Genomic DNA, 26,080 nt, shown 5'->3' with positions numbered 1-26,080 from the left:
TATGGTACAGGCTGAGCATTTTATTGCACTTCCCATTCATTGACACAACAGAAGCAAGTTGTGAAATAAAAGACAAACAAACATTTCCATAAAATGAGAACATATATATATAAAAAAATCTTCCAGTTGGAATATTGGCATTGATTACATTGAATAGCAATAATACACTATCTTTGCTCACGTATACTGTTATCAAATCATGCATGCGCTAAATGTCCTAGCAAGACTGATGTAACAACTTATGAATAGCCTAAGACAAATGATCGTGTAATGACTGGTACCCTATACATCAAAGAAACTGTCAAGTCAGTACATTCTTGTTGCCAGGTTTTTTCCCCACTATTCTGGATGAGCTAGCATAACATTAGCTAGCATCAGGTTTGGGTGAACTGTTCCTTGAAGGATAGTATAGCTTGTAATAGTTTTTACAACTAAACTGCATTTTTTTTGCTTTGGGTCACAGTGCATTTAGTTTGTGCTTTGAGGATATTTTGGAAATAAATAATGTAACAAATGATCATGATATCCAATAGGTACCAGTAAAGGCATTTGAGGTCTTTTAATGTGCTTGATCTATCTTGGGTGATGTCAATTTAACAGTCTTTACTTTTTTGCTGGCCAATCTGTGAGTAAACTATCAAATTAGTACAACCAATATGTGGCCATGTACATGACGAGGCAAGACATTTCCCGTTAACATGAGCAAAAAGGTCAAAGGTGAGAAGGTTAAACAGATTCCATGAGCAGCTCATCCACGTCAGACGACTCCATCTCATGAAAGGCTGCATGAGACCCGATAACAGCTAGCGTAGCACCTGAATAAAAAGAGTCCGAGAGTTTCAGAAAGACTGTTTGGGGAAAAACACAGAAGTGCAATGAGATGAACAGAAGGTGAAAAACTCACCTAGTACCCAGAACACAGCAGATCCTGCCCCTGCGAGCCAGAACACAGGGAAGGAAACCCCTCCTGCTAAACCTAACTGGTGTCCCTGAGTCAACTCACGACCTGAGAGAAAGAAATGAGAGTTTACTCATTAGATCAATAGAGCACTTGCATCATAACATCAAATATTCAGCACTTAAACTCTAGCACTATAAGCAAACAAATCAAATGACGCAATGCAGGTTACATTAATCCAGATACATTTCAAAATTACATTTTCATTTCAAAATGCTTTCTGTTCACACTAGTGTTTTCAAGCCTTTTTCAAAAGGTTCCTGTCCACACTAAAATGTCTGAAATGCTTAAATCATCTTACTGCATATGCGTAAAAAGTCATAAAAGCACGCTGAAGATACCGAGACCAGACATACTAACATTAGTCTTCTGGCACGATCATTTAAGTAGCAAAATATCTCAGCACTTACTGGTACGTCCAGGTCGCACTTACTTGCCAATCCAATGTATGGCCTAAAACGCACTTGCAATCCACAGGACAGCAATTATGAGGTAATTATCTGTCATCCTTGCAGGAATGTAATACGAAGATCTTTAGCAGCACTGTAAAACATCATGTGACTCAGGGCATCATGCGAGTCAAAAAGTGAAAAGCTCATACTGGTATAAAGAAATATTTATCGGTATTATCGTGTTTTATTCGTGTCACATGACTAAATAACAAACGTGCGTGATTGTTTTCGAACATCTTCGTTTTCACAGCCCCCACAACAACACGAAAACTGCATTTTCAAATGTATCCACTTGGGAGAGCATCTTCAAAAAACTCTGTCTCAGTGTGGACAAAAGAACCAAATTGTAAAAAAAAAAAAAAAAAAAAAAAAAAAAAAAAATTCATTTTCAAATGTATCTGGATTAATGTAGTCGACGTATAAGCCTCATATGCTACTAAACACTCTCTTACCAAAAACAACCAGCTTCTTTATGCTACTAAACACTCTCTTACCAAAAACAACCAGCTTCTTTTCCAGTGTTTTCAAGTGGATTATAAAGAAGGCACCAGCAAACACTCCCAAAGCAATAAAGAGCATCGGGGAACTGATACTGAAGGAGAAAAGCACAAAGAAAACTGTTAATCAGCAATTTATTTGAACACCTTAAAGCTTCCTGTGAATGTTTATTCTGCTTAATGCCTTCTAGAATGTGGACCTTCAGGGAAACTTAAACACACACACACACACATGTTGTGTACATAAGAACAGAGGCTTGTTGAGCGTCTTTATTTCCATTACAGTGGAGCCTTTTATGTCATTTGAAGAAGTTGCATACAAATAAAATCACATCGCTAAATATGACCTCATTTGTACGCAAAATTCAAGATGATTTCAGCAAGCAGTTCCTTACATGCAGTAGAGGATGAGTCCCAGGAAGATGAAGGTGTAGTTGCTGTGATAGGTGTTCAGGTTCCTCACCACACGCTGGCACAGCTCCCCAAAATTACGAGGTTTGGAGAACTTGCGCTGGTCTACAAAGCTGGCCCACGGACGGATGGACTTCCGCCTGCGGTCAACCCAATCCTTAATCACACTACCAGACAGACCTTTGGGCAGCCAAAGCCTGGTAACCCAGACAGACAGGAAAATAGAATTACCGGAGTAATAATATAATATGATATAAACATAACAACAACAAAAAAATCATAATAACACAGCCAAGGCTAATAACAACTCATAAAACATCACATTTGACCATGTGCAATTTAATTAATATAATGACAAACAAGAAAGGAAATTTCTGATTGTATATTTAAATGGTGCTAGACTCACCTCCCCACTACTCCTGTCCCAGGAAGCTGTTCTGCCTCACTGCTAAAGGGGTCACTTGCTTTTCCATCCATATTAACGTGTCTAATAACACACAGATCTGAATTAACAGCCTAACAGGAATGTATTACTACTTTAACTTTTAACAATTACTAGCTACTAATTACATCTTCAACAGTGTAGTTAGATTATTGTACTAATTACTCTCTCTAAAAAGAATTGCATTACTTAACTTGAATTACTTTCAAAATCCCTTATCAACCTCGACCAGTTGAACAATACAAGGATCAAGGATGTAAACGTAAATTAAACTGAAATGAAATTTTTCCAAATAAAAATGAATAAAATTGTAAAAATTTCTTGAACTGACTAAAGTATTTAAATTGAGAAGTTTACATTAAAACATACATTTTAACATTAGATGTTAAATCCACTATAAAAACTATAAACTATAAAAACAATAGTGGATTTAACATCAAAATAACAGACTAAACAGAATAAAATTGAACATAGACTTTAGTCTATATAGTATTTAATGCACTGACATAAGAAGTAACTGTAATTAAATTACAGAAAAATTAAGAGTAATCCCTTTATTTACTTTTTCAAGGGAAAAAAGTAATTAAATTAGTCATTTATTACACTGAACATTGACTATATGGCAGTACACCATATAGGTGCTCTGAGATGTACTTTTTTTTCAAGATTTAAGCATTTCAATAAATAGTAAAATTCCAGCAAATTTAATAATCCTTACATATTATTCATATTACGAATTACAAATTTTAAATGAGTATTGAGTAAAAGAGCTTAATAAAACATTTAGTATAAATCTTAATGGAACAAGGTAATGGTCCATTTAGTTTATGTGATTCGTATTCATAAATGTAATAAAAAAAATGTATAGAGGACACTCTGGGACTCTTCTCTGATGAGGGGTCCATCACTTTGCTCATTACAAATATTTTCAGCATATTTGCCATATTGTAGTTGTTATACTATCATATTATTACATTACTGTAGTCATCAAAGGTGCAGGAGGTCCTAATTAATTGCGGGGAAAAAATGTATAGCACATATAGAGGCACACAAAAATTAATATATATTTGCAAAACAAACTCTAAAGCTTGACGAGAACTTTAAAAACAAAAAAAACAAAAAAGAAAACATTCTCCATTCTCCAAAAAACACTTTCCATAAACTGTGTAGCAAGTTATAAATGTCTTAAATTACATTGTGAGCTAATGGAAAATCGATGTCACTCATGGGCTGGTACAGAATCTGCGTCCAAACAACGAGAAAGAATCCGGATGAACAAGTTTGTTAAGCTTCTGCATTACGTCAGATTTGTCCAAAACATATGAAATTATGACATTATACCATTTAACAACATGATATTTTTGACGGGTTGGTACAAAAACACTCCCTAAAGTTTGTTAATCAAATGAAATCAGTAACGGAAACTAACAAGCGCTCTCTTAAATAATGCTGATTTACCCTCAACTATGAAAAATGTTTTAAAAGTGAGCTTTGAGATGCGACAGTGAATTTAGATATTGCTAAAAACAGTGCACTGAGAGGCAAAAAAATCATAAAACAAAATTCATACTCACAGTACTTTCTGTAGATGTATTCAATGTTGATGCACGGCGGATATGATGTGGTTAGCCAGCAGCAGCAGTGACGTTTACGATCTTCTTCTGTAGACGTAAACACGAGTCGAACTAATGACTGCCACCTAGTGACATGGACAAAACCAACAAGGCAGATAAAGCGATATTCTTCACACAATGATGATGAATTATTATTTATATTGTATATTATATTATTTTATACTATACTTATAATTGTAATATTATATATATATATGTTATAAATTATGAGGCCAGCTAGGAAGGCTATAATTTAATAAACCAGACAGTTGACGGCACCCTTTGATTTTCATAGTAGGAAAAATTACTAGTCAATGGGTGCCGTCAACTGTCTGTCTGGATAACCAACATTCTTTACAATTTCTTCTTTTGTGTTCAACAGAAGAAAGAAACTCATACTGTTTTGGAACAACTTGAGGGTGAGTAAATTATGACAGAATTAAGGAATTTGGGAGAACTATTTCAACAGATGTTTTAAAATGTATGAATTAAGTTATGTGGATAGAAGAGAACATTATGTTTTACAACATTAAATTACACAATGCCATACGTCATTTTTGTAAACGTAAATTGCTGAAACGTTTCTGCATGGCTTACAACTACTACCACAAGGACGTGCTTGACAAATTAGTAACCGTTGTGTTCCTCATAAAGTAACTTGTCCGCAGCCTACGTTTTTGAAAATAATAATAATAATAATAATAATAATAATAATTCTAGTCTATGAATGGTTGTGTGTAATTTATATTGTAAAAACAAAACGAAAGTATGAGTAAAGTAATTCACAGAAATTATTTTGCTAAAAAAATTACTAAAAGAGGGAACCCATGGACTGTTACTGATCTTCATTTCGACTCTCTTTTGTGTTTCTAATTTTCCCTTCCCAATATGGCGACATTCTGCGCATGATATCTCATAAACGTGACACGTGAACGGTTTGTTGACTTAAAGCCTCGATCTACAAAACATATGCGAGCGATTTTCCTCCAAATACACATATGACGATCTGCGACTGTGCGGATTGCGGAATCAGTCCACTAAACTGACTGTCGCTCGAGTGTTGTTTTTCCAGTTAAGTAGAGGGTGGTGTTTGAAGGGTTTGCACAAGAGTATAATCACAATCCAGATAAATAGTTTGGTACAGGTAAGATTTTTTCCAACCTAAAATATGCGTGTTTTATTCATACAGCAAAATATGAACAAAACAAACTGATAGAGAAAACCTTGTTGTTGTATAAAAAAAAACACAATTCCTTCCGGACGCTAATACGATGATGTTGATTGCACTTATGTGGCTGTGTGTAGTATGTAACATGTTTCTTGTGCGCGCGTGTGTGTTTTGTTTAATTTTACATCGAGTGTTTTTGGTGCAGTGTGATGTCAGGTCAAGGAAAAATCTAGTAGAGGCGGAAGTCAGTCAGCTGCAGGAATGTCAGCTGACGCAGTAAACACAAACAATTGAACGTTGTCTCAATCATATTATTCGTTTATAGAATTGAACGGTGTTTTGTAGATTTAGTAGTTAAACATAACTAAACGTCTTTTTTCCCACTTCGGCTTTAGGTCTTCTGTTCTCTTATCTCAAACGTGACGTTACATAAGAAGAACACGTGACGCTGCACGAGAGGAACGTTTGACAGCGGTTGGAACTGCTGAGGGACTGACTGACTGAGGGCGGGTCACCACAGAAACGCTGTTCGAAACAAAATAACAGCGCTGTTTCCACGACGAACGTGTAAATATCTTTCTATGTTGTTTTGTACCAATTGGAGACACAAAAATTGTATTTGAATGTTTTATAGAACTGTTATTTTAATCCAAAATCGATCCCGAAAGCTAGCTCTTAGGCTAACATAAGTGATATTTAGCGAGATTGTTTAACCGCACTGCACTGTTCTTTTATAATTTTGAAATCCGGCCTATTTGCGTGTTTTAAACCTTTAATTATATAATAACCCACTCTTGTTATTCTTGTGTTCTTCTTGACCAGGCACATTTAGACATTTCTCATGGATTCAGCGCAATGCACAAGATATTCCCTGTACTGGGAGGAGACTGAGTGCATGAACTACTATGGGATGCTGTCCCTCCATGAGATCTTTGAAATCGTGGGCTCCCAACTCACAGAGAGTGATGTCGAGGTTTTATCCTTTCTCCTTGATGAAACCTATCCTGGAAAGCATCCCCTCGATCCAGAGGGATGGACTGAAGATTTACCTCCAGGGCCTGATGGATCTCCACAGGGTAATTCTCCATGTCCCCGGCTTCTGAATACATGGCGAAAAATAAAGCCGCAGAATGAGCCGTGCCCCATCGCCTGTCGCCACCGACCCAAGAGTGGCGTTGAACTGCTGTTGGAGTTGGAGAGGCGAGGGTACTTGAGCGAGGGAAACCTCAGACCTCTATTGCAGTTGCTGCGGATTCTGACACGGCATGATGTTTTGCCCTTTGTGTCACAAAAGAAGAGAAGAACAGGTGAGTATCAGGTTTAAAACTACATTATACTGTAGTAGTAAAACAGTAATGTTTATGGTCTGAATCTGATACTGATGTGTAACCTGTGCTGTTAGTGTCTCCAGAGCGAGAGAAGATAGACTACCCAGAGGTGGATACCAGACGGGACACACAAATCAGCCCAAACACAGATATACCATCCTTTGAAAACACACAAGACCACCAGTGGAGAGCAGGTGAGCAGAAATTACAGCTAAAGCTCAGCACATTCATTTATTAAAGTTTGTTAAAAGATTTTGTCTCTGTTTTTCAGCCTTTTTGCAAGTCTAATATAATATATATAATAAAACAGCTGTTGTTGGCAAGTTGATTAAGTTTAATCAAGTTAAAAGGCATATTTTCCACACTCTTTAGCCAAATGAAAACATTAACGTATAATATTTAATCATTGTCATTTATATGCATCAGTATAACAATATACTACCCTGGTATAGTTTTAAAGAGTTAGTTCACCCAAAGATTCTGTCATCATTTAAGCACCCACGTGTTGTCCCAAACCCGTAAGACTTTCGTTCATCTTCAGAACACAAATGAAGATATTTTTAATAAAATCTGAGCCAGTTCTGTACTCTCCATTGACAGCTATGCAACTACCACTTTGACGCTTCAAAAAGTTTGTAAAGAGATCGTAAAACTAATCCATATGAATTGAGTGGTTTAGTCCAAATTTTCTAAAGAGACACGATCGCTTTATATGATGAACAGATTGAATTTAGGCTTTTATTCACATATAAACATTGATCAGCTAACATAAACAGAGGCTCAACCGAACATGCTTGACGTGCGAGAACAAACCTCTTGCGGAAGCTCAAAAACATGCTGCTTAAACAGAAGCTCAAACGTGCTGCGTTACACAAAAGAATGAACCTCATTGGTTCTTGCACGTCAAGCAGACATATTTGAGTTTCCGTTGATCACAACTGATGTGTGTGTTGATGAATGTTTATATTTGAATAAATGTCTTAATTCAATCTGTTCATTATATAAAGTGATCGTGTCTCTTCAGAAAATTTGGACTAAATCACTCAATTCATATGGATAAGTTTTATGATCTCTTTATGAACTTTTTATAGTGTCAAAGTGGTTGTTGCATAGCTGCCAATAGAGGGACAGAAAGCTCTAAAATTTTATTAAAAATATCTTCATTTACTTTCAGAAGATGAACAAAAGACTTACGTGTTTGGAACAACATGAGGGTGAGAAATTAATGAAAGAATTTTAATTTTTGGGTGAACTAAGCCTTTAAAGGGTCATGAAACCCCCTGTTTCAGCACCAGGTAGTCCTCAATACAGTTTTGAAAAATGCTTCAAAGTGTACATGGTAAGCTAAGGAGCTGAGGGGGAAGAGGGGAGACTGACATCACAACAAGGGTTTTATTTTGCTTTCATGGAGTTAAATGCATCAATGCTTCCCACAAATTCACGCTGCAATTCACCATTACACTCAACAAAACTAGGCTATATTATACATGTTTTATAAGCTCACCGTAAATTACACAAATACATACATATCCTTTGACAGCTATAATTAAATGCACAAATAAATGCACAGCTGTTCGCATTTGTACTCTGCATCGAAAATGTATATGAACGCTGTTGCATTTTTAATAACTTTTTAATACAAAATAGCCTTTTTAAGGCTTTTTTTAATAAAAAGATCAAGTGAAAATTATTAATAAAATGGACAAAGAAACACCTTACATAGAACAAGTGACAAGTCTATTAGTTTGCATTTACATTCTAAGACTTAATGCACATCTATTTTTACCTACAGTATCAGATTGTTTCATTTCGTCTGTTGCTATGATTATGTCACTGTCAATAAATACAATTTTATAATCACTGAAGCTGTCATTCACTTGGTTACGTTCAATGCCTGCTCACTGAGATATACACTCCTGCAAAAAAACTCCGCCTCTATTTAAAAAAGTTGTCTACACTGTACAATAAATTAATCTCTTATTTACATTGTTTACACTTTGTTGTTAATAATGAAAGGTTTCGCGAGCGTTCAGAACACTAAAGTGTTAAAGGGTTAGTTCACCCCAAAATGAAAATTCTGTCAGTAATTACTCACTCTCATGTTATTCCAACCCCATAAGACTTTCGTTCATCTTCGGAACACAAATTAAGATATTTTGGATTAAATCTGAGAGCTGGATCACTCCTCCATAGGCTTCTAAAGGGATCTAAACTGGCCGGCCTAAAAGTTATTAAAGACATCGTTAAAATAGTCCAAGTGATTACAGTGGCTCAATCTTAACCCTCTGGGGACCAAGAACGCACCCGTGCGTTTTGGCAGATTTTTTTCACATAGCAGAAAAATAGACTTAAACTACTCCATCATTTCTGGTCATACAGAGTTATGAAACATATAAAAAAAACTGTTAAATGTCTACTTTTTTATGTGCCCACCTACAATCGAAATAAAATATAGTGCTTTTGTAAAATAAAGAAAATAAACAGGGTGTGCGTTCTGCCTCTCTGTGTCCGTGAACTTTTTTTCTGGAGCACGTCTCTTGAACTTAAACAAAACTTAGCGAATACTATTCACCCAGACATGAGCAATATATGTTTATGATCATTTAAGTTTGTACTTTTAAATTATCTAATTTAAAACTAAAATAAATATTCCCTGTTTATGTAATCTATATAAAAAGAGAGAGGTGTCAGCCGTTCTCATTATCGTTCTCGCATCTCATTATTCCACTAATGTGACACGCCCACAGAGAGCGCGTGCTATTCAAACGCTAATGATCTGAAGCAACACATTGAGACATGTAAACGCCCACATAAACTCGGTAAACACACTATATTTAGTCAGATTAATGTACTGTCGTCTTGCGCGGCTGTGAGGAATAATACTGGAACATTTACCTACCTCAGAACAAGTGCTGGTTTATTTTCACTTCGAGGAGCGAGCTGAACTGTAAGTGTTTTTATTGTTCTAATCACGATATATAATAACGTTAGTGTCTGTAAACGCAAAAATAGCCTACTGTTTAAATTTGAATCATGTTTCTGTGTGTGTGTGTGTGTGTGACTAGTTTTGGATAGATTATAAAGTTTTAACTCTAAAATAGACATCAAAAAGCTTTTGTTAGCAGTTTCTGCTCATATGTTAAATATATAGTATGTTTTGTTAATATACTAATCAACTAAGAATAGTGTTTGTTCCAATGCAAGCTATATCAAAATAATGAATCCTTAACTTTGAAATATGTATGATAAAATGTATTGGCCTACTAAGACATTTATGGAAAAAGACAATTTTCTTTTCAAGATGTTTCCAACTCTAACTTTGAACCAATTTTATTGAATGGCCCATATAACCTATTTGAACAGGATTTGTTTCCAGGTATGACTAAAAATGTGCTTTTGACTTTCATTTATATTTTTTTATTATATATATATATATATATATATATGTGTGTGTGTGTGTGTGTGTGTGTGTGTATTGTCCTTGCATTCTTTCTTGTGTGACACACCTGAATGAAAGGCTCATTAATATGCGGGTCATCTTTGTCTTCTCAACCACCTAATTATTCACAATGGGGTTGGGCCGTTCACGCCCATTCGCATATTGCCTTGGCTAACAAAATAATGTTTTTCACAATTTAAAAGAATCTATTGTGTTATGTGAATGATTAGAAAGGATGATTTTCAGATCATTTTGAAGCAAAAACTCTAGGCCACAACTTCCATTAGTCAAAAGTCTTGTGGACACATATTTAGTATGTGTTTTGTGGCTTTATTTCAGAAACTTTAATTTTTAGTTTTTTCAATAACCATGCATAAACAATATTCTCTTAAAAATACAAACATGTACATACATGTTGCTCACATATTATGGTAGCCCTGTTTGTGCTAAATAGTGTAATTTCACCTGTGCCATTAATATGTTTATAAGCAAATGAAAAAAGCACAAATGTCAGGGCATCTCAAAACATCTCAAAGACCCCAAAGACACCTTGGTCCCCAGAGGGTTAAGTTTATCAAGCAACGAGAATACTTTTTGTGCGCAAAAAACAAACAAAAATAACGACTTTATTCAACTATTCATTTCCTTCTCTGTTGGCCTCGAGATTTCACAAAGTGTAACTGCGCAAAGCTTCTGTGATGCACGTCCCACAAGGTAAACTTGATAAACTTGGTCGCTTGATAAACTTAAGATTGAGCCACTGTAGTCACTCGGACTATTTTAACGATGTCTTTAATAACTTTTGGGCCGGCCAGTTTCGATCCCTTAAGAAGCCTATGGAGGAGTGATCCAGCTCTCAGATTTAATCAAAAATATCTTAATTTGTGTTCCGAAGATGAACGAAAGTCTTACGGGGTTGGAACAACATGAGGGTGAGTAATTACTGACAGAATTTTCATTTTGGGGTGAACTATCCCTTTAAGCAGATTCTGACTAACTTAAACACCTCTGATTGGCCATTGCATTCACACGCTCAATAAATATGTTTGTGATTGGCTTCAATGATCATTGCTGCAAAAACACATTGTAAATAGAAACCTTTGGCGGTCTTCACAGAGCACTTACGCAGATACACACGGGAGTGTTAAAAGCAGCCGCTTACCAGCGGGTACCGATTATAACTGGTGCTCGCCTGCTCGGTCCTGCAGAAATGCTGGTATCGTCACATTTTTTAAATTTCAGTACCAAAATACTTGTACTTTTGACAATCATAGTTTGAACTGATTGACTGAAATGAATTGAATTTACCATGCTGTAGAGCTGCACGATTCTGGATAAATTGAGAATCACGATTCTCCCATGGAACAGTCAGCTAAACAAAATAACATGTAATTTACTAGAGGTTCTGATAAAATGTTAAATGCTGCAGTCTATTTAAAAGTTTAATTAATAATCTGAATTAATTCTTTTAAAAAAATTGTTTGAATGAATGATTCAATGACTCACTCATAAGTACTTCACTTGTTTCATTACTAGATGAATCAGCGTTTTTAAACAAATCTCTTGAGTAATTGTTTCAATGACAAATACATTTTGAAAGTCACTTGTCACTACCTGGTGGTGCAACTATGTAATCGATACAGTCATTATTTGAAGCACCAAGTTGCTTTCAAAAGGTGATTAGCCATGTTTCCACTGTCGAGCCAAAAGCGGGCATGCTAGTGCTTGCCAGGGCCAATCGTGTTTCCACTGTCAATTCCGGGGCTTGATCAGTGTTATTTGGCCCACCGTATACCTTGGTCCAAAGCGGGCCAGCTTGGGCTTGAGGAGTGGTTGTGAACAAAGGCGGAGTTTATCTGAGTCTGGAGACTGCAGATATACCATCTTAGTTCATATAACATCAGCATTAAAGACTTTTAAAAATAATTTTAGCTCAAAACTCACTGCAAAAGACTATGCGGACTAACCATTATTATAGTAAACATTGTAAATACGACCGCTTGAAGAAATCAGACAAATCATATAGGCTATCACATTTTATCTGTCAGTACGTCTCGTGTCTCTATACCGGACTGTCTGATATCCATATTTAGCTCCACATACAGTATGTCATAAAATAAAGCAACTCTGTTTCTCTAACTTAAAATATAACTGTATTGGGACTGTCACTGGAGAGAGTACTATTGCTCCTCAAAAATTTTTGTAGAAAGGATCATTCTTTCTAAATGTGATGTAAATATACTGTATTTTGACTACACATAAACAGAAACAGACGTGAATAAGTATGTGTGTCTACTTTCTTTTGTGAAATAACAGAAAATACCACTTTATTTCTGTGTGACTAATGTGCAATCTTGACCCAAATTAATTCACTATCAATGTATGACTTATTATTGTAAAACATTGATGCTTGGGTTTTACATCTTTAAGTTAACAACAAAAATATCACTTTTATCATATTTGTTTTGTCATCTCGCTAGTTCCCAGTGATTTCTTTCTGATTAGTTTTCTGATAAAACTTCCATTTGTTGGTGAAATGATGGGTTTGTTCCAGAGAGGCGTGTGACGGGCGAGTTTTACACTTGTACACTTTACACACTGTACGATTTGGCCATCTGAGACAAATTTTGCAAATCCTAAAAGAATCCTCTGATCCTAGGCTAAAATCTGAAGTCTTTGATCGTTAGTTTGACATGTTTACCGACAGCCGATTAATGACCATTGCGATAAAATTTTACCTCCGACAAAATTCTGGCAGTGTCATAAGTTTTGACTCACAGTCCTGCAGTGAGACTTCTCCTACGATGACCATCAAATTGTCTTAGTTTTTCAAGAAAAGCCATGACCAAAATTAACATTAGAGATTTCTTTGTAGTAGGCTTGCTACGATAGTCGGTGTTACCGGTGTTCAGAAGCAACACCGGTTACATCACTTGCCCACCGCGGCACCGCCCCCCACCGTCGATATGATTTTTTATATATATATATAATCATTTAGTTCAGTTAGAGAACAGACACTACAATTAAAAACTGTACATGTCTGCTTAATACACTTCGCATTCACTGTCACACTTCGATTAACCGGTGGGAAAATATCTTCACCGTCACCTCCCTTCTTTGTAGCCACCATTTCAATCCCACATGTAATTTGTCTCACTGTGAACGTATGTGTCATTGATTGATGATTTAAAAGTCTGAACGAATTTTCTTGCGTGTCCGTTTTTAACGCGTCTTGACTGTCATGCAGTCTGACATCAATGACAACTGAAATCTTACAGTGTGAAGGGTTACAGCGAGGATCATGTTCGTACAGTCTGACAAGGAACAATCGTAAAGGACTATAATAAATCGCACAGTGTGCACCCTGCTTTACTGAAGCAGCGCTGCGAAGCTTCTGGCCCGACGGGTTTTGGGCTCTGTCTGTGCTACAGGTCCAAGGCTACCCAGCCCTAGTTATCATGTGTATTAATCTGTTGTCATACCTGTGTCAGGGGCAGGCTCTTCTCTGACAACAACCACCCCTGTCCGACGGAAGCGAGGTAGAGGTCACCACTGGAGAAGAAAATCTGGGGGAAAGCCTGTAATCCAGCTTCAACCAACACCCAACAAAGTGACCTGCGGTAAGAGACTTTTTTTTTTTTTTACGTTTTAATCTCTCTTACCAGCATTCTTTGAATATATGAATCTCTTTGCCTTTTCATTTCTCTCTCCTTTTGTTTGATTTTACAGTATCTATAAAACGCTTTAGAGCTGATAATTTCTGAGTGCACCTCAACAGTTTATAATTAACCATAGGGGTGGGAAAAAAAATCGATATTGCAATATATTGTTGTGCTCTCTGTCGCAATAAATAATCGATACACTAACGCCCAATATCGATATTTTATTACAACACAAAATGATTAATTTACCCGTTGTCAGTGTCACTGTCACTACCCAATATCTACCATTCTGTTTGCGGGGGGCGCTGTTCGAGTAAATAGGGGTAAAGTGGCGCAAACAGCGGCCGGTGAAGCACACAAGTTAACTAACAACAACAGAGAGAAGCGAGAAGAATGGCGGAAAACAATAAAAAACGAATCAAAGACCCACCCGCTAGTTTCCACTCTAAAGTGTGGAGACACTTCGGGTTTTACGAGCAGAGAGAGCGCAACGGCCGCGCGCGCACACTCTCACGTCTTCAAACAACACGAGCGCTGTCTTGCTCTCTCCCTCGCGCATATTAATCAAAATCAATTGACACGATAGTAAAAGGTCGGAAGACCGCAGTTTCACGTGGAGCATTTGGAGATTTTTAGAGATTAGAGACTCGCCTAAACTCAATGAACAACATCTCAACACTAAATTATAAAGGCCTGTCTCATATAGACGCCTGTCTCGAATACAAGCCGGTGCAGTTCGACGATTTGGGAAAATAAAAACCCGGGAAGTTTTACGGTATATTAATTCTCAATATGTACACATACATTGTTAATCTTTCTTTTCAGTCACATATATCGTGATATATCGTTGATGAAATTTCTTCCAATATATTGAATATCGTAGATATCGCGAATCGTGATATTATCATATCGTGGACCACATATCGCCACAGAATTGAATCGTGAGGTACCTGTATCGTCCCACCCCTAATTAACCAATTCATTAGTGCCTGAACCTCTAATGCTGTCAGAATGAAAGTGTCAAACCGTCACACAATAGGTCAATGTTAAACGTATGTCATCTCCATTCATCCCTTTATGAATTCCCTGCACACTGCACTATTATCACTTTGAGTTTCATTCTGACTAGACTCAAAGGCTGCTCACACCAAAGCCTCTTTATGCTTTTGCTAGATGGGAGCTGTCCTGCCATCAGGGCATTGCTAAAATCTCTTCAGAACAGAGCACATGAGACACACTGAATGGCAATAATGGCACAGTAGGTAAGGAATACCAAACTATTTGTTAGGAAAGAAGGCATTGTGTGAGGCATTTATTTTCTGCAAGGACTGTTTTTCTGGGACATTCAAGTCTCAAAATACCAATGGCCCCAATTTAGCTCATGCTCCAATTTGCTGTAAAGCATTAAAAACCGAACAAGTTTTCCTGTATAATGCCCTTGTGGGAGCTGAATGTCTCATGATGACGTGTAATAGAGATACTCATGCCAATGGCAATTTTGCAGTAATTTATTATTTATTTTTGTCACTATAATAGGTAGTTTTTTCTTCGTAACGGTGCAGATACATATCCTATAATCATTGTATCTGCATGATTTTGCTTCCTTTCAACACTTATCATCTTTGGCTTCACAGTGCATCTTCTGGTGTTACTAAAAATATAAATATATGTTGTTTATTTTTGACAGAAATCAGATTTTCACCATCTTTAAATGTGTGGATCTTTCAAAATAAATTTCTGATGCATGAGCCACACACTGAACCTCACACTTTCAAAACGTAAATGAAAATCTGGGAACTCTTATTAAAAACTCAATAGATTATTTCATCTATTGTGATCATTGATTTTAAAAGGATAAAAGTATAAAAATGTGGATGAGTTGTTATGTTACGTTTACTCAAATATCCTAATTCATGCATAAGGGTGCCATCTTGTTTTTTCAAACGTGTGTGAGTCAGGCTCTAGACACGTTCTTTGTCTGCCTCATTTCACCAAGATGCGCAGTACTGGTCAGTTTCACTCTATTGTTACAGATGCTTATTGACCCTTTATATCTGCCTGTACAAAGACTGCATGGCTCTGGTAACCTTCCTCATTACGTGTGCTGCAGGGGGTTCTTAAACCCTCAATTGAACCTGCTTGTTTCCTTGCTTATTCATGTCTTCTGCTCAAAGCATTTAGCTTTTGCTAAAGGCAACAAGCAAATCCAAAGTTGTAATGTTTTCGATTATAGTCTGTTATGTACTTAGTATCCTAGTAGCAGTTGCTCTTATCAATCAAAAGTAATACAGTAGAGGTCTGCGTGGGATTGATTTTTCCAAAAAAACGCGTTCGATTTTATCACACTTCCGTCCGAAACGTTCATGCTTTGTTCCGTTCCCGCCCGCAAAAGCCTGTAGGATTTTTCAGTCCCGGTCTGGTTAGATTCTGTCTCGTCTTGGTGTCTATAGGCTATTTTTCCCAATTTCCACAAACACGACTCTCCAGATCTCCAGTTACAGACTTCTAGATGCTGTTATTATTAGATAATTATATATTGCGGAGGCCCACAAGTCATTTATTTCTCCTGCTTTCCGCACACATATCAGTATCTTCCCTCCCGCATCCGTATTCAGCAATTCAAAACTTGAGGATTGCAGACCTCTATAAAACAGTAATTTGGTGCAGCACAAGATTGCTTAATGGTTAACATATTCATTGAAGAATCAAAATTACACAAAAAAGTGTCAAACACCCTAATTGGGCTCAGGTGCAGGACAACAAAGTAACAATAAAGGAAAAAAGAAGCGTGAAGTCCACACACTGAAAATAGCAGCTCCAACCAATTTTATTGATCACATTTCGACCATCAGGTCTTCATCCTTCAACCCTTCATTGTGCCTGATGAAGAACTGATGGTCGAAACGTTGCGCGATCAATACATTTTGTTGGCGCTGCTATTTTTAGTGTGCGGATTTCATGCTGCTTTTTTAACATTTCTTTCTCAGAAACGAGATTGTATAGTTAAGATTTGGTTACTGATTGCATTTTTATACCCAATAGACCTTAGTCAGGGTAGTGCCATATATAACTTTTGACAGGAATGAAAACGAGGCTGCGAGGGAGAGAAGTACAGTGCGTACGATGGATTCTACTGTTGTTTAACAACATAACGTTGTTTCAGGTGATGAAACATCATTCGGAAAAAAAAACCCTAGGTAGACAAAAACTACAAATAACAGCTTTAAAAGTTTAGTGGTCTATCTTACATGATCTAGGACCTATACAGTGCGTGCCATTGTAAAGACCGTAACTCTCACAGCCTTGTTTTCATCCGCCTTAAATTCAATATGGTGTCTAACCTGACTAAGGTCTATTGTAGTTGTGATCATTTGTGTGCACAAGACAATGTTTCAATTATGCTTTAGACTTGCTTCAATCCCCCTGCTTCCTTCATGGTTCGATTTTTCAGACAGAAAAGTACACTCACATTCTTTGCTTTTATTTCTATCACATTTTTCACCAACTTCTCTATCCCTTTTTCTGTTCCTTTTCTTTTTTTTTTTGGATAAGCAGTTTTCCGTGTGAATATCTCCTGTGGTGTGCCTGAATGAAATGTCTTTAAAGAGATTATTGAATATTGGGCCTCTGAGACTGAGCTGCATCAGCCTGTATTTCCTGGTGTCTCTTATCCAGTAAAACACTGATTATTGTCATTCCACTTCTTATTTAAAGCATCGATCCTCTCCCCTCTGTAACTGAGCTTTGATGCAGCAAAAGCTAATCTACTTTCTGCACTGACCTTTTGTTTAGTGAGGTGAGAATCCTTTGTGCCCTAACTTACCTTACCTCTCTCTCCCTTAAACATTAGATTGCACTGCATAGTGAGCTTTTTTGACCTATAAAATGTTCATAAACCAACCTTCAATCTCAAATGGTTACATTTAAATGTGAATGCTCTCTGTTGACTATGAGATCCACACTGGAGATGCTTGTTATTCAGATTATCTCAGACAACAAGTTCTGCTATGCCATGAATGACCTTTGAACTTTCACCTTTGTTTTACTCCTGAACTAGCTGAACATGCTGTTTGCTGTGTTGACTCCGCATTTGATCTTGGCAGGTTGACTCAAGAATGAGTAGAAAAAGCAGGAGAATGGATAGAGTGAAAGAGACAGAGCTCACAACAAAAACAAGTGTGTGCTGTCCGCTCTGTCCGATCATACACAGTCGAGACATGTGTGTGCTTTAACTCACGCGCCTGGTCCATGTCCTAAGGTAAAGAACCCCCTTCCTAACTCGCATAGGAGGAGGGGTGAATCTAATACTCTTGTGTTCAAATGTCAGTTTTCAGTTGTTACTGTCCACTTCCCCAGTTACATGTGCTAAACGATGAACTAGATTTGGGGAAAAATAGGAACAAAATCCTCTCTGGAGGGCTTGTTGGCCTCAGTGTTTCACAGAACTGACTCAAAGAATTCATGAAAAATTCCTTGTAAATTTCTGGGAGTCCATGCTAATTTGTCTATATTACACCAACATTACATGACATGAAATTACTCTGTTTTCAGTGTAATCTATGTTCAAAAACAAGCCATTCTACAGTCGTTGGCCAAACTCAGAGGCAAAGCTTGGTTTTGCGATGTTTTGTCCTCAAAAAACTCCTCTGTGAACCTTTGTTGGAGCAGTTCTGAAGAAAATGACCCAACAGTTCTTGTTTAGACCCATACCAGTGTTTTGTATATGTTTTCAGCATTGAAACTTAAATATTTAAAAACTTTTAAGTAAAGTTAACAGGTATCTTAATTTATTAAATCGAATTTTGCCAGTGTTTTGATTTTGTAGAATTGAAGTAGACACTGGTTGTAAAGTTAGTAAAATAGTAGCCTGATAAGCTCATTCTAGACCCAAGAGGTTTGAACCTGCAGTCTCCATATGAATTAGAAATTGTTGCTTTCTCGCACACAAACAAGAAATTATGTATATGAACTTTGCCTGATTGACCAAAAAATGAGACATAGCAAAACTATTGCAACAACGTTCATCCAAAACTGCTTGTTTCTCTCTCTCTCTCTTCCTCTCCTTTCTCTATGTCCACAGTTGAAAAACAGACTGACACAAGTGTCAGGAACAAAAACAAGTTGGCCATCCTCACATACTAAGAGAGGGAGAGAATGAAAGAAAAAAAAAGTCAAAAGAAAAGCTTGACCCTGACTTATGTGTGCAGTCGGTCAGCCTTTGGCCCTCGTTTCTCTCCCTCCATCTTGGTTTGTTGTTCAGCAGAAAAGAGGGATCGAAATAAGTGTGGAAGCTCTTCGCATGGAGCAACACCCCATAAAATGATGCACTTTTTTTTTTTTTTTTTTTATAAAAATAGTTAGTTATTGTTTGTTTATTTTGAAGAAATTTACAATATATTTACAAAATATCTAAATATTTGTGAATTCATGTTATTTATTTATTACTTTTTTTATGTCCTGGGATGCACAAAAATCATAATGCCTACAGTGGACGCATTACATATATTAACAAAAAAACCTCCACTGTGCTGCTTATTATTGATTCCTTCTGTGTACTGAAGCTGAAAGCAGAGAAAAACCATTGTCCTGTATTAGTGTATATGACGAGCTCTGATAATGTTTGTTTAATGGAACTAAAAGTGCTCTGTAAATGTGTGCTGTGTTTAAAAGAACGTTAAAGAAGTTTTGTGTTTCGAGTCTGCTTTCCAACCTGCATTACAAATTATTTTTGGGAGCATTCTGGAGAGGGGGGGCCACCATGATCTTTTAAACTTGACACACACTAAGTAATGTTGTTCCTGTAGCCACAAAATTTAAATCTAAATTTACATCCTTGTTTTAAAGGGGTCATGACATGGATTTTTTTTTTTTTTCATTTTAATATGTTCCTTGAGGTTCGCCTTATAATGTTAGTAAAGGTTTTTGCACAAAAAAAAACATTTCCAAAAACTATTTTCATTCTGACCCTTTGTCTGAAATGATCAGTTTTTAAGGGGCAACTCCTTTAAGGCTTGTCAGTAAAGGCCACTGTTCTGATTGGCTAACGTCATTGCATAGGAAACAGTATCAACGCCCTTTCACTGTTGCAAGTGTTTTGAAAACATTATCCATATAAAACCGTCATTCACAGACAAAGCATTATGAAATAATTTACTTACAAGCAGCTGCTGTCACACCCAATACAGTTGTCTGCTTCAATTTCTTTTTGAACTCTCCATTACGCTGTCTTTTTAACAAACATATAATCCTCTGACACGATCCGGGACACCATTAAAGCTGCCGTCGGCATTTTTTTTTTATCATATTCAGTGACATCGACACTATAATCCGACAGAACAACATAAATAAAGTGGTTTTAGAAAAAAACCCGAGCTTCTAACTCCACCTGGAGCGTGTTATTTGTTTTGCAAAAATCCACAGCTCCCGGATCATCGGGTCCAATCAGCGCAGGGGGGTGTGAGATCTGACTGTCAATCACAGATCGGGCACACGCTACCCCTAGCGCACGTTACAATCACATGCACACGCCTGAAGTTTGCGCAGTAACGAAGAGTGATGGCGGATGTATCTCGCTTTCATAACACTAACAAATCAAGTAAGCTCATTTAGAGTATAAATGACGTTAGCAATTGCAATCTATCGGTAGATTAGCCAGGGCAGCATACCTCCAAATACTCCATGGTGTTGATGGATGCTGATGAGACGGGCGCGTTCACAGATAACCTGGTGCACACGCACTGACGAGCACGAACTCGGTAGGAGGGTATTCGTTGATAGTGGGGGAGGGGCATGAGAGTTGTAAACATTCAAAATTTTGCCTAAATCCACTCAATCTGCCAGACTTGCCGACTGCAGCTTTAAAATAAACGATCCACTTGTGTCCGAAGCAGGGATCCTTCTAAAGTCTGTACAGAGCTGCACGAAACTGGACGCGTCAAAGCAAACGTTCCTTCACTCTTCTATTTGTCCTGTTGTCGACAGACTCAAGCGCACGTGGAGTATGTCAGAAACTGAACGCACATCTGTACACTGTATCCATTGTAGAGAGTGTCAGTGATTATCATGGGTTCTATTAGCTTTTGACCCGACACGACGCTCACAATATCAGCCGTTAAGAGTCTGAATGCCAGTGGCTGGGGCCTATGGTGAAATGATGTATAAATATTCGTCGATGTCTTGCTTTGACGGCAGTCATATGCAAATATATTCTGACGTCAGATCACGCAATATCTAAACGAGTCATTTTTGGAGCTTGAAATAAATGCTTTGTTTATAATGATGAGGACGTTTTAAGTTATGAAACTGGCAGGATGTTGAAATGGGACAAAGACCTATGACAAAAGATCAAGATAAATTTGATTTGTCATGTCAGGACCCCTTTAACATACAGTACTAGTAGCGTCAGTAATAAATCTAAATTGGTTAGACCTCACATCATGGAGTAGTTTCCTTGTCAAGTGTTAAGTCTGCATCTTAAATGGGTACTCTTTGAACAGTATAATTTAGTAAGGGCCATTATGTGAATGTTTTTTTATTTTTTTTATTTATAATGATCAAAAGAAGCTTTATTGGCAGGGTAAAATAAAGCATTACATTGCCAAAGCGATAGTATACACACATAGAGTTACACTGTCTTTCTTATTAATCCTTGTCTCACTTGCATTTAAAAAAAAAATCTTGGGTTGCACTTTATAAGGTGACATAGTTACATTGTACTTACTCAAATAAGTACTGAGTAATATTAATTAGTAATGTGTAACTAAGTCACTGTAAAATAGTGTAACCAAATCTTGTAATTACACTACTGTTCAAAAATTTGGGGTAGATAAGATTTATTTAAAGAGTAATGTTGTGAAATATTACAATTTAAATTCATTTAAAATATCATTTATTACTGTCAAAGCTGAATTACTCCAGTCTTCAGTGTCACATGATCCTTCAGAAATCGGTCTAATATGCTGATTCGGTGCTCAAGAAACATTTCTTATTTTATCATCAATATTGAAAACTGTTGTGCTGATCTTTTTTTGTGGCAATGTAAAAGTCTTTAATGCCACTTCAATTTAATGTGTCCTTGCTGAATCAAGTTATTTATTTCTTATTAAAAAAAGTCTTTCTGACCCCAAACGGTAGTGTAATTATATTTACTAGCTAAGCCCAATACTGTATACTGTACCTGCATTGATTATAGAATTAAGGTAATGCTGGATATTTAGCTCCATTCAATTTATGAATAACACCAGGACAAAGTTATCATTCCTAAAGTGCTACTGTTCACAATTACTTCATAAATACAGTATATTCAAGCATTTGAACAATGTTTTATTCATTTTCACTAATGAATAAATTTAGTGTCATCTCTTACTCCCTACATTACTGGATGGTTTTATATTTCATATTGACTGTTGCTTTGTAAACGTCCCAACATGCAAAAGGGTGGAGTTTCTGGTGGAGCTTTGGTTGTAGAAAGGTTGGATTTGTGTTGCAGCAATGTTCTGAAGATTGATGGGTCCACTTCCTCCTCTGACCTCTGAGCTAATGACATGAAAGGAAATGACATCACTGCGAAGCTCTGGTTCAGTATGTATACTCCAATCGTATTTTGCCGTCTCTGTTCCCTGTGCTGTTGCATGACATCAGTTCTACCTCCACTGTTTGGTAAAGCCAACCTGCATCATTCTGCCTATCAATTATGGCCCCTACAGAATTCAAATGCACATATCAAAGTATAAATATCACCAGATCTGTCGACTGAAACTTCGAATGTGAGCCCATCTCTGGATTTAGCTTGAGGTGCTTTCAGTCCACCTGAACCTCCTGAACGGCCTCAGTTAATGTGCTTTCATAACTCCCTCACATCTCTGCGACCCGCACTATGTTCAGTGGACATGTTGGACTTTACCAATGTGTTTCCAAATCTCTGTGTGCCTGCAAATAATTTGAGTGCCACCTCATGATGAATTGATCTAGATCTCCCCCTCCTAAAGTGCAAATCCTGCCTACTGGTTTCAAAAGCCTTAATGACTACAAGTGAAGAATCTGGGTCAATCGACTCCAAAATCTCAATGTTAAACATTTTGAAGATGATGGCCTCCGTTATCAAGTAGATCTTGGAGCTGATGCCGCATTACAAGGAGTTCGAATTTTGTGCATTCTGGTTTAATACACTGTCCGTAACAGTTCAAAATTTAACTTGCTTAAAGCAAATCTGTGTGAATCATTGCTATTCTTAGTTATTTTTATACCAATTTTTTTTTGTATAAACAAATAAACTGAATATCAAGTCTCATTATGACTGTATTTCTGCCCTCCTTTTGACCCCCCACTGATCTGCTTCATTTTTCGTGTTCTCCCCCTTTCCTCCGCTGCTGTTTTTCTTATTTCTCTCCATCCTTGCTGCAAAAACCCCCTTCAATTTCAAAACGAATCTTCACAAATCCAACTTCTTTGCCCCTTTGCATGCCATCCTTCATCCCACCCTCCTCTCTTTCTCTGTCTCCCACGCTCTTACGCTCTCAGATATCCGACTGCGTGTGCGTGCGGAGTATTCAGAGCATGAGACGGCCCTTCGTGGAGGAGTTTCTTCAGACAAGCAGCAGCCGCTGGAGAGGCAGTTTGAACTGTTCAGCCGAGCGAACCTGCTGCTCCGCGCACGGGATCTGGGCTCTATTGTCTGTGATATCAAGTTCTCAGAACTTGCCAACCTAGATGCTTTTTGGGCAGACTACCTGAGCGGGGCTCTGCTCGAGGCACTGAAAGGGGTCTTCATCACAGACTCTTTGAAAAGGGCAGCGGGACAGGAGGGGGTCCGGCTGCTTGTCAGTGTGGATCAGGATGACTACGAGGAGGGCAGGAAACTGTTGGTTGGCAGCCAGACACATAATGGGACAAACTGGGACACACAAATGTGAGTGTGAGTTTGTAAGTGCATTTTAATTTGCGTATTTGTTTTTACTCATGTGGTACGATAATGATCATACATCAGTGCTGACACAGTAGGATTTTCTTATATAGCCTACACCCTCTCTTGCCTCTCTATATTAACATGTAACCACCAGGGGGTGTTAGAAAGCAATTTTGTCTTATCCCCTTTTTTTTCTACCAGGAGAGAAACAGTGTTATTTATTTTATTATTATCTATATACTTATTGTAATATTTATTCATTTTTGGAATTACTTTTTATTTGATGTTTTTAGTTTTCATTAATTTCATTAATATTAGTTTTAGTTATTTTGTTCTATGCTTTTGTCATTACGTTGTTTTTTTTTCATTCAACTTTTTTCAGTTGCAGTAGTTGCCAAGAGTTTTTCATGAAATATTTATATTTCAGCTTTATTTTAATTAACAAAAACTATTTGAATAGTTTTAGTAAACATAGTAAACAAAAACAACACTGGTGAAAAAGTTGTAGATACTAAATAAGTGATTTTATATACTATAATTATATACTATATATATATATATGTGTGTGTGTGTGTATTTTTAGAATATCATGTTTTTTTGTTGTTGTTAATTTTATTTAATTCATTTAGTAAGCGTTATTTATAATAAATATTCAAAATATTTTTTTACAGAGAACAGAAAGATGTGGTAATACTAACATAAAATAGCATTAATTTATTTAGTTAATATTAGTTACATTACTTTGTAACATTGGCAGCCCTAAAAAACATTTTATTTATACATTTTTTTTTGTTGTAAAAAATAATTTCATGGAAAACAGTTATTTTATGGTTATTTTACAGTTTAAACCCCATGCTCTAAGTACCGTTTTATGAGTATGGAATGTATAAAATCATTAAATAAAGCTATAATTTTTTTATGAATAAATATGACACAATAACATCTGCAATCAAAGGCTTTTTTGTTGTGATTTCGATGTATAGTATGTGTAAATACATTTTTTTAATTGATTAGTTAGCTTCATAGTCTACAGTATTGGTTTCAAAGCTATTCTGCAAGTTCCCATATGTATTGAGTGATGTATCTCATGTTTCCTTCACAGGCCCTGAGAAATGTCATTTTCACACGGGACCTTCAGTTGTGATGGATGAAGAAGATGTTTTGCCTTTTTATTTCATTGCCCATTGAGTGTTGGTGACCCTGCTGGGATGGAGAGCCTATTGGAGGAGACTAGATTAAACTGGGCAGCCGTTTTGTTGGACACAAGAATCATTTTCCTTCAAAAACTGTCTGACATTTCAGAGGTTAGGTTCAGATGTGGGGCTGTTTCTCTCCACGGCAGGTCAGTTTAAACATGGACAAACACACAATACTAAACCCATAGAGGAAGAAAAACAGGAGGGAGGTTCTGCATCTATGAATACCACTTACTCTGCTCCGGGTGGTATAGATTATTTATTTATTTTATTTTGTTCCTAATGTGATGTGTTCCTTATTCTCTTTCTTTGATAAAAGATAGAAAGAATGGGAATACACAACAAATATTTACTGTAACTTAAAGGGTTTACAAATCAATCCACAAAAGAATGACAAAAAACAACAACGTTAAAATGTATAATTAACAAAAGATAAGGATTTTTATTTTTAGCATATCTCCTGTTTTGAAAGGGTTTGAAAGATTAAATGCTAACTTAATTCTTAAGATTTTGGGATGGTAACGATGCATCAGAAGACTAAAGTCACACTTCCACCATCGGGCCGGCGGATATGTTGCGTAACCGAACTACTCAGAGTGGTCTGTTGTACTGCTTATAACATCTAAAAAATGCTGTGTTTTTTTAACCCATCTTTGGGTCAAATATGGACAAACTCAGCCATTGGGTTAAATGTTTAAATTACATTTTTAACCCAACATTTGGGTTTGTCCATATTTGACCCAAATTTGGGTTAAAACAACCCAGCATTTTTTAGAGTGAAGAGTCACATAGATGGCCCAGTTAATCAACATTGCCAAAATTTGGAAATGCCACAAGATGGAGTAGAGATTGATGCTGATCTATTACAACAAAGACTTTCTACAGTGTGCACCACTGTGAGTGAGACTACATTTGTCCTGACAACTCCATGTTACCATGCTATTTGTCTCAGAAACAAGGTCAGCAAGTCATGGATTATCAGGGCCTTTAGATGCCTTTGTAAATTGCAG

At 36.8% G+C, this 26,080-nt stretch overlaps 2 protein-coding genes across 3 annotated transcripts in view; one reads left to right on the top strand and one right to left on the bottom strand.

The window, feature by feature from the left end:
- The window catches only part of rabac1 (Rab acceptor 1 (prenylated)), a 197,104-nt gene continuing 171,024 nt past the window's right edge, over positions 1-26,080 (bottom strand). The window contains exons 1-6 of one of the 2 annotated variants that reach the window (XM_056241869.1): positions 4,335-4,353; positions 2,725-2,805; positions 2,303-2,515; positions 1,905-2,002; positions 905-1,006; positions 1-815 (exon numbers count right to left, since the gene is read on the bottom strand). In XM_056241869.1, the coding sequence (XP_056097844.1) occupies positions 727-815; positions 905-1,006; positions 1,905-2,002; positions 2,303-2,515; positions 2,725-2,795 (573 nt within the window). In that variant the 5' untranslated portion in view covers positions 2,796-2,805; positions 4,335-4,353 and the 3' untranslated portion in view covers positions 1-726. Of the gene's footprint in view, positions 816-904; positions 1,007-1,904; positions 2,003-2,302; positions 2,516-2,724; positions 2,822-4,334; positions 4,354-26,080 lie in introns of those variants that run through there. The other variant, XM_056241870.1, reaches the window with a different exon arrangement.
- On the top strand, positions 5,415-25,509 carry dedd1 (death effector domain-containing 1). The gene is made up of 7 exons (XM_056241868.1): positions 5,415-5,517; positions 5,937-6,108; positions 6,364-6,848; positions 6,944-7,063; positions 13,800-13,928; positions 23,490-23,877; positions 24,977-25,509. The coding sequence occupies exons 3-7, from the start codon at positions 6,383-6,385 to the stop codon at positions 24,981-24,983; spliced, it is 1,110 nt and encodes a 369-aa protein (XP_056097843.1). The 5' UTR covers positions 5,415-5,517; positions 5,937-6,108; positions 6,364-6,382; the 3' UTR covers positions 24,984-25,509.

Source organism: Rhinichthys klamathensis, unplaced genomic scaffold (genome assembly GCF_029890125.1).
Source record: "Rhinichthys klamathensis goyatoka isolate OS25496 unplaced genomic scaffold, OSU_Roscu_1.1 h1tg000679l_1, whole genome shotgun sequence".
Classification (NCBI taxonomy): Eukaryota; Metazoa; Chordata; class Actinopteri; order Cypriniformes; family Leuciscidae; genus Rhinichthys; species Rhinichthys klamathensis.
This window is presented reverse-complemented; position numbering and strand designations above follow the sequence as displayed.